This window comes from Labeo rohita, chromosome 17 (assembly GCF_022985175.1).
Source record: "Labeo rohita strain BAU-BD-2019 chromosome 17, IGBB_LRoh.1.0, whole genome shotgun sequence".
Lineage (NCBI taxonomy): Eukaryota > Metazoa > Chordata > Actinopteri > Cypriniformes > Cyprinidae > Labeo > Labeo rohita.
The window spans coordinates 5,256,722-5,266,789 of NC_066885.1; the positions used below are offsets into that span (position 1 = coordinate 5,256,722).

The following is a 10,068-nucleotide window of genomic DNA, read 5'->3' on the forward strand; positions in this document are numbered from 1 at the left end:
CATAGACAGAGATTTAAAGATCTGAATGAGTACTGAAGAAAAAAATGTAAGGCAAAATAAATAAATTAGTAGAAAAAAATTCATTTTTTTTAAGAGTAAAAAAAAAAAAAAATACACAGTGTCAGTTTTATAGGAAAAATATCCTTAATTCTCAATTGTGGGGTACATTTTGAAAGTTAATTAAAAGTGACATACTTGTGGTCAGACAAGTATTTTTGTTGAATGAAAAACTGACAAAACAAACCTCTGTGTTTAAACTTGCCTTTTTTTTAAACTCTTTGTTTTGACATTTCAAACTTGAATTTTCAGACTGTATTTAGAATTTTCATATTGTCTTTTGAACGTTCAGATTCTCTTATGAACCTTGAAACTGTCTTTTGAATGTTTTTACTTTAAATCATTCTGTTTTGAATTTTCAAACAGCCTTTCAAACTTTTGAATGCTCTTTTTGGAACTTTCAGATGAACTTTAAAATTTTGGCATTGATTGACAGTACTATGTCATCTTTTTTGAAATGTCTAACTTTTGAACTTTTAAACTTTCTAACTGTCTAATGAACCTTGAAACTGACCTGAAACTTTCTTTTTTGAATTTTCAAACGCTCTTTTGAACTGAACTTTCAGATGTGCTTTTTGAACTTCCGGATGTTCTTTTGACCTTTCAAACATTGGAATTAATTGATGTTGAGTCAACCTAGTGGTACTGGAACTTTTCAGGTTGTCATATTAAATAAGTCAGTGTCTTAAAGAACCTGTTGATGGCTGTCCCATATCCCAGGCTCCTCTCAAAATGGCAGTGCACTGAGACGGGACCTTTCCGTCGGCAGCTACGGTTCCACCAAACGACAGATGACATCACCTTCCGATGGCTCGCTCTCATCCGGAGGGGGCATGGACTGCGGTGGTGACGCCCCCCTATCCCAGTTTGACAGAGAGGTCAGTACCAAAAACAACTGTCAGTACCTACTTTTCCTGATGCCTTGGTTTCTAAAAGTATCTTTGCCTTAGGGATTAAAAAACCTAAATGTGTTTGAAAAATTAAGACATTTTTATTTGCTAAAAATAAGGCTTTCTATGGATAAAATAAATACATTACAAAAGCCCTGTTTGCCCCTTTATAGTATTATTTTTGTAAATGATGATTTAACATGTTTATTCAAACCTCCAGACTGATCAAAGCAGGTAAAAGTTTCACTTCTGGAGCTCTTTGTGATGCTGATCACCGCTAAAACTCAATAGAGAGCACTAGAAGTGTGTTATACAATTCCACAGGCATCAGTTTCGTTTCATCTGCCAAATTGTGTTTGGAGGGTCTTCATCCTCTCTTTCTCACGCTATATGCATGTGTTGAGTGTGTGAAGTGGCACCATATCCACAGATTGAGGTGTTGACCTGCCTAGCACTCCACCTACACTCACACACACACAAGCAGTCTGCATCTCGGCCCCACGTTTGACCATATGCACATTGACTCTATAATGACGTGTGGGTGCTGTGTGTGACTCTTTAGTGTCCAGGAATGTCACCCACAGAGAGGACCCCTGATCTGAAAAGGGCTTTAAGGACCCTGCTTAGTAAGCTAAAGGTAACATTCATCGCCCTGCTCCCCCAGATATGAACCCTGTAGCTCCATCCTAGACCTCAGATGGAGAAAAATGGGTTAGATGAGCTTTCTCCTCATTGAAAGCGTGTTTGATCTGTGTAGGTGGTGGAATTGTACACCATTTGCTAGCTTTAGTAATAGTGATAATGTGTGACATAGCACCTTTTATCCATCCACTTTATATTATGTAGAGGAGGATTGATGTTGTGGTGGTTCTAGCTAGTAATAGACCATTTAATGGGCTGATATTTAGATATTTGGAAATGATCACACTGATCAATAAATGTGCCAACAGTTAAGAAAATGGATAAATATTTACAGATAGGTTTTTAGTCATTTTTGAGTGAATATTATGCAGTAAAGTGTCTTATTTTGAGCAGTTTTGTAGGTAATTTGTTCTCTAGTTCTAACTTTTAAATATTTATAGAGCAGCTACAGCATTTGTACTTGAATATTACAGATGGACTAAAATGGTCACAGCTAACTAGGAAATGTTGATTTTTAATTTTTAGTGTTTTTTCTTTTAAAGGGGTGAGTTTAGAGGTGCAGGTGGAGGTTTTAGCTGGTTATAGCAGTGCAAGTTAACATATTACATGGTACGACCATCTCTTAAAGAACGTCTGCAGCCATCAAAGCAAAAATTCAGCATGTTTAATATTAAATTTCATGGCAGTTACTGTTAGACATCAAATCTTACGAAGTAAGAAATGTCCCCAGGATAATGCAGAATCCCCCCTTTTCTTAATGTTTTTAATGTTTTTGAAAGAAGTTTCATACGCTGCATTTATTTGATCACAAACAGTAAAAGATTAATACAGAAATATAAAGAAAAATACAGTAATTTGTGAAATTTTATTACAGTTTAAAATAACTGTTTTCCAATTTAATAAACTGTAAATTGTAATTTATTTCTGTGATGCGAAGCTGAATTTTCAGCATCATTACTCCAATCTTTGGTTTATTATTTTTATTAATGTTGAAAAACTCCTTAATATTTTTGTGGAAACAGTTATGCGTAGGATTTTGAAAAACTGTACGTAGTAAGTAAATAACAGCATTTATTTGAAATGATTATTTTTTGTAACATTGTAAATCTTTACTCACTTTTAATCAATTAAATGCACACTTATTAAATAAAAATATATATTTCTATTGAAGGCGAGACACTGCAGGTGAATAGGGTAAAAAGAAATGAACTAATAACACCTTACTGATTACATTGATAATTGCAAACATTTTTTGTATTACACATTTTCTAAAATATTAGGTTTAAATATGCAAATGATGCATTATTTAATAAAATATGCGCTAATTTGCATACATTTAGTACAAAAATCTAAAAACTAAAAAAAAGTCAGTTTCAAAATTCTTGTTTTATTTTATTTAGTTATTTTTGACATATTAGAGTCAAATGTTTTTACAGAGGGAATTTTGGCAATCTCATTTTGTCACTCCATAATTTAGAAAACAATGTATTTTTCACAATGTTTTGCATTTTTCACAAAAATGTTGCATATAATCAAGCAAATTATATAAATCCCACTGTAAAAGCCTTCAGGATATAGATAGGAATTAAAATGTGAAGTTTGGTGTGTGTAAGTGCAACTGAAGTGGAGATTTATGGCTCAGTGTAGGAGAAAAAGCTCATTTTGGGAAAACAGCCTTTACAAATATGCATTGTAATTTAAATCTCTTGACACAAATAGATTAAGTGCTGTAAAACAAACACTTAACAGTGTCTTTTGGATGTTTTCTTTCCACTAGTTTCAACCCCCCCCCCAAAAAGCCCAAAATCTCCAACTTGAAAGGTGCATGAAAAAACTGTGTTTTTGCCTGCAGTCTCTCCCCTTAATTAAAAAAATGTAGTAACTTCAAACTTTTGAACTGCGTTTATTCTAATTATTTATGTGCCTGGTCACATGATCCCATACAAGCTTCTTTAACTCCAACTTGTCATTCAGACAACTTACTTTGAAAATGTCATTTTGAATGCCTCTAATCAAAAGGCTTATAAATATATCACTGATTAGTTTTAGCCTAATAAGACTGATGTTTGACTGAAATAGACGAGAAAACATAACATCTACAAAATGAAAACAAAGCTTTTTTTCCACTTTTCTTACCTTTAGGATTCAGACTCACCACGTCACTCCACAGCCTCCAACAGCTCCAACCTGAGCAGCCCACCGAGCCCTTCATCCCCACACAAGAGCAAGACTCAGTCTCTGGAGCGCAGCGAACACCTGGGCTGGGAGACATGAGCTTTATCCCTGCCCACTTCCTTCTGACGTCCTTTGGGGCCCCGAGACTGAGAGCCGACTCCTTATACGTCATATTCCTAAACACGCCGCTGGGCCCAGGTGTGTGTGTTTGCGTGTATTGGTGTGCACATGCATTACACGTGTGAATGTTTTACACACGCATATTACCGTGCACCTTACATCCCTTTTGAGTGGACCCATCACCACTGTTCCTGTGTTGGATGGGGGAACAGACCACTGAGTGTAGCTTATCACCTACCGCCCACAGGTGTGGACGGGGTCGAAAACGACAAACGCAGAGCTTTAACGTGAATTTATCAGTGTTTGTTGACAAGTGTGCCTCATCTAACACAAGAAAAAAATATGCATACGAAAGTCTTAATGGACCGGGGGGGATGTTATTTTAAACGCATAACACTAAAGATCATGAAAACATTCATCAAGGATCATGGGAAAACTGTTCCTGGCATTCCAGTCTGTTTAATAAAACATGAACACTTCAATTACGTTCAGCCCCAATAGATAGAGTGGCACTACTGTATAACTCAGCCTCTACCCTCCAGTGCCATGCTGACCTTCACAGTCAGAGGTCAGAGTTCAAGAATAGATTCTGAGTTCAATAATGTAAATAGAGTTTAAGTAGAGTATAATATATAATGAAATCATAACACTATTCTGTTGTTAAATAAGTGTGACTTGGCTTTGAGAGAGTCTTCTTTCTTTTTTGTTTTCCGTGTCAAGGTTCTAGTCAATTATGCAGACGTTTTGTCAATTTAAGCATTATTTTTGTCAAGATATGCTAGTTTTTCGTAATTCCACTGAATTTGTCAAGATTTGGAAGGGAACACTACAAAAAAAGTATTTAGCCTCTTTTATGAAACACAAGGAGAATAATTTTTGTGTAAATTGTTTGTAAAGCCATTCTTATGTACATTTTTCCATCGAATATGACGTTAAAAAGCTTGCAATGAAATTGTTTATAAAAACGTTCATGCATAAATTGTTGCATTAAACATTCATAAAACTGGTTTGTATATTGTTAAACTAAAAGCAAGGTACATAAGACCACAGCAAATTGTTTATAAAACAATTATTTCGTAAGTTATCATATTGAATCTAAGATTAGCAAGCTTACTATTAAATTTTGTGTACGTTTTCGCATTAAATGAAAGATTCACAAGGTCACAATAAAATTTTAAAAACTGTTCTTGCATAATTGTCGAATTCAGTGCAAGATTCACAAGGTCACAGTAAAAAAATTTAAAAACCGTTCTTGCATTAATTCACATTAAATGCAAAATTCGCGAGGTTGCAATAAAATTTTGAAAACCGTTCTTGCGTAAATTGCCGGTAAATTGCTGCATCAAATACAAGTTTAAATTTACAATTAAAAATAAAAAATGCAATAAAATAAAATTTTATAAAATCCTTCTAGCATAAATTGTCACATTAAATACAAGATTCACAAGGTTGCAATAAAATTTTATACAACTGTTCTTGAGTAAATTGTTGCATTAAATACAAAACTCATAAGGTCGCAGTAAAATTTTAAAAAACATTTTTGCGTAAATTGTCGGTAAATTGCTGCATCAAATACAAGTTTAAATTTACAATAAAAAATTCACAAGGTTGCAATAAAATTTTATAAAATCCTTCTTGCATAAATTCACCTTAAATGCGAGATTCACAAGGTCGCAATAAAATTTTATACAACTGTTCTTGAGTAAATTGTCGCATTAAATACAAAACTCACAAGGTTGCAATAAAATTTTATGAAACAATTCTTGCAGAAATTGTTGCATTACAAAATTCGGTTGCAATAAACTTATGAAAACGCTCTTGCAGAAATTGTCGCATTAAATGCAACTGTTGTTGCATAAATTGTCGTATTAAGTGCAAGATTTATAAGTTCGCAATAAAGGTCACCATGGTGAAATTTATCTCAAATAATTTACACATAAATTGTTTGAATGCAACATTTACAATACTGTCGCAAAACAGTTTAAAATAACTCTTAAGTGAATTGTTGCACTGAATGTGAGATACAGAAGGCCGCAGTGAAACTCTAAAAAACATTCTTGTGAAAACCTGCATCGAACATGACATTCACGAGCGCTGCAGTGAAGTTGTTCACAAATTCATTGCATAGTTTCATGGGATTTTAAATCATCAAACAAACTGATATAAGAATGTTTTTTTTAAAAAACGATTTACCTGAATTCAGTCTCCTTGTGTTTTATGAATGTTGTTGCATTGTGTGCAGGATCTAGCATTTAGAGAAATCAAGATGTGTATATCACTATATCCATATTAAACTCGCACTCAAACCACGTACAGTCACGTGATCATAAATAAGCTGTTGTGCTGAATGTAACAGAGATTCACTGCAGCCTTGTTCATGTTACTCTTGCCTACATCTGTGCTTCACGGTTCTGTTACCGAAGCAATAATGCTGTTTCCAAAGAGTTTTTGTTTTCTTTAATTAATGTTAATTATTATTCCATTTCAGTGTTTAAAGTTGTTTTCCAACTCACAAGAACCAAACTTTGCCTAAGGTGTACATGTAGTATAACCTGGACCACTAGATTCAGAGCGTTTAATGTTTGTGTAACATGGAGAAACACTAAACTCATCAGGTGAAGCATTCAAAGGGCTTCAGTGCTTCAGACTCACTGGTGCATATAGCTGTTGCCTCTTCCTCTAACACTTACTGCAGCTCATAATGACTCAACAGGGACCCCGAGGACCAGCTGGAGATTAGGTCGTTTGATATTAACACAAATTAGGCACGGATGTACAGTAAAGCTGCTGTAGTGATGTTTTAAACATGCAGGGTCAGACTATCAAACATCCCTGAACCTCAGAATACCTCACATTAGAGAGCCAAGCCATTACGACTCCAACAGAACCTCATCAGCGCAACAATTTTAGCTGTCCCTCTCTCCGGTTTCATACACTAATTGGCATTTATGAATTATTGCGCACGTGCAGTACTCCTTGTTTTGCGAAGCATGTTTATGTCAGATTTGTAAAGCTGATAAATGGATTACCCATTTCTTTAAAAAGCATTCTGCAGATTCAGACTCTTGTATATCTAGACGCTGTTCAAAATTCCCAAATATTCCTAGTTTTTGAATAGCTCACTCAAATATGAAGCATCATTTACTTAGCCTTGTTGCTGCAAACCTTTGACTTGCTTTGTCCTATATAGTTAGGCCAAACGTAATCTAAAAGTAGTCTCATTACATTACCTAAAATGTGTAATGTAATGGATTACATTACTGACTACAATTTTTGTCATGTAATTTGGAATAAACACTACCAGTCAAAAGTTTTTGAACAGTAAGATTTTTAATGTTGTTTTTTTTAAGAATTCTCTTCAGTTTTTTGATCCAAAGTACAGCAAAGACAATAGAAATTTTGAAATATTTTTACTATTTAAAATAACTGTTTTCTATTTGAATATATTTTAAGATGTAATTTATTCCTGTGATCAAAGCTAACATTTCAGCATCATTACTCCAGTCTTCAGTATCACATAATACTGCAGAAATCATTCTAATATGCTGATTTATCTGAAATAGAAATCTTTTGTAACATTATAAATGTCTTTATCATCACTTTTGATCAATTGAAAGCATCCTTGCTAAATAAAAGTATTAATTTCTGTAATTGCCAGAAAAAAATTTACTCAACTGTTGTAAATATTGATGATGATAAGTGTTTCTTGAACAGCAAATCAGCATATTATAATGATTTCTGAAGATGCGGAAAATTCAGCTTTGCATCACAAGAATAAATTCTATTTTAAAGTATTTATTTATTAATTAAAGTAGAAATCCACTATTTTAAATTGCAATAATATTTCACAATAGTACTGTTTTTTTTCTGTATTTTGAATCAAATAAACACAGCCTTGATGAGCAGAAAAGACTTCAAAAAATATTTGAAATCATACTGATACCAATCATACTAATCCTGAGAAAAGTCAGAAGTCGAAATTGTGATGCTAAAAATTCAGCTTTGAAATCACAGGAATAAATGACATTTTAAAATATATTCAAATAGAAAACTTATTTTAAATGGTAAAAATATTTCAAAATGTTACTGTTTTTGCTGTACTTTTTATTTTTGAGTGAACTATTCTTTTAATATATACTGAAAAAAAGTCCTTTCAGTATTGAAGCACACCCAAGTACAGAAGTAATGAGAGTTTGTGCATATATACCTGTGGTTTTATTCATTCTAGTATTGCCAGCATTTTGTATGTTCCATTATATGCAAGCACTATTGAAACCTTCACTGTGGAGCAATCTCAGTTTAGCAAACTCAGCACATTGTTTTTGAAATCGGGACCTTAGTTATGCATTTGCTCTATTCCACGATCATGGTTATTTCCAAGCAGAAATTAACATTCATAATACAGTTTTTTTCTAATAAGGCTGTAACGGGTTAGAAACTATTTTGCCAGGGTTATGGTATTAACATGAACAGGAAACCTGTTTGAAATGTTCTCAGGTATGTCAGAACCAATGATTATTTGTTTGCATGGAGAATCGAGATGGTAGACATTGGGTCGTTTGATCTTTAGGACTGTTACTTAGCAAAGAATAGATCAATATTAGAGCGGGAGGTGCCTTAGTTTTCTTAGATCAGTGTAAACTGGTCAGCGTAGGTAGAATGGACTAGAATGAGAGGAGATGACTGGAGATTTTTGTTAAAAGACACATTCACACTTGCATTTCACGTGAGGATTTCATTTGCCTTGTTAGTGAATTGCTATATCATATAATTTCTTGATTTTGATTTTTGTAAGACTATGTACAGATTTGCATGTCTTAGGTGTAATCACTTGTTTTGAGGACTGTACGGCTGGATTGTTGTTTTATTGTATTTTATTGACCTGTGTGGCGTGAATGCTTGGGACGTGAACATGAATTACCCCATACTGCAATGTAGACCTTTTCTTATGTCTTTCTCTCTTTTTTTTTTTTTTTGCACAAGTGTATTTAAGGTGGAATACTGTTATTTGTATTGGTTTGGACACCACTTTTCACATGGAAAGCTCATTATTCAATAAAATTGGGAACTACAGAACCTTTTTACAAAAGCTTTATTTGAAATCTTGCATGATGCTATGACTGGTCTACACATTCAACAGATAGCCACGGTTAAAGTGCTATATTGTTCCTCATTAGTAAAGTGGACAGAAAAATCGAGCATGAAAATCAAGTGTACTTGGGAAACCGAAGGCAAAGGTACAGCAAAGCAGATCGGAAAAACAGCTTTTACAAAGCTCAGGTCCAAAGTCACATGTTTAGGCACTGAGTACCACTGTAATCTCATCCAACACGTAAACAGAAACACTCAACTTCACTTTTAAAGCGGGTCGTAAAACAACACGATTCATGAAAATTCAACGTTATGTTCAAGGCGTTTCGTGCAGAAATGGCCTGCTGAAATTACGACCGCGTTTCAGTGCCACATTAAAATATCTAAAATTACAAGATTTAAAGTTTTGAGAATAAAGTCGAAATGTTTTAAGAATTAATCTATAGCAATTAGAAGAATAAAGTTCAGAATAATATTTTGAGAGTATAGCCTATTGCACATACAAATGGCCTAGATTGAGACTTTCTCTCAAAACGTTTCGACTTTATTTCGACTTTATTCTCTTGAAATGTTTCAACTTTTAAGTCGAAATGTTTTGAGAGAATAAAGTCGAAATTAACAGATATTCAACATTATTTCGACTTTCTCTTGAAACGTTTTGACTTTATTTCGACTTTCTCTCAAAACATTCTGACTTTTTTCAACATTATTCTTTCAAAACATTTAGACTTTCGTAACGTTTCGACTTTATTTCAACTTTATTCTCTTGAAACGTTTCAACTTAATTTCGACTTTATTCTCTCAAAACATTTCGACCTAAAGTCGAAATGAGAATAAAGTTAATATTACTTTGACTTTCTCTCAAAACATTTCAACTTTATTTCGATTTTATTTTCTCGAAACATTTCAACTTTATTCTCTCAAAACGTTTCAACTTTAGGTGGAAATGTTTGAGAGAATAAAGTCAAAATTAACAAATATTCGGTATTATTTTGACTTTCTCTTGAAACGTTTCAACTTAATTTCGACTTTATTCTCTCAAAACATTTCGACTTAGTCTAAATGTTTAGCGAGAATAAAGTCGATATTTCGA

General features: G+C 33.5%; 1 protein-coding gene across 1 annotated transcript in view; it reads left to right on the top strand.

Annotated features, from left to right (window-relative positions):
* The window catches only part of cdc42bpaa (CDC42 binding protein kinase alpha (DMPK-like) a), a 70,114-nt gene extending 64,939 nt beyond the window's left edge, over window positions 1-5,175 (top strand). Inside the window, 2 exon segments of the mRNA XM_051133037.1 lie at window positions 778-935; window positions 3,732-5,175. Coding sequence (XP_050988994.1) covers window positions 778-935; window positions 3,732-3,863 — 290 coding nt within the window. The 3' untranslated portion in view covers window positions 3,864-5,175.
* The last annotated feature ends 4,893 nt before the right edge of the window (window positions 5,176-10,068 follow it).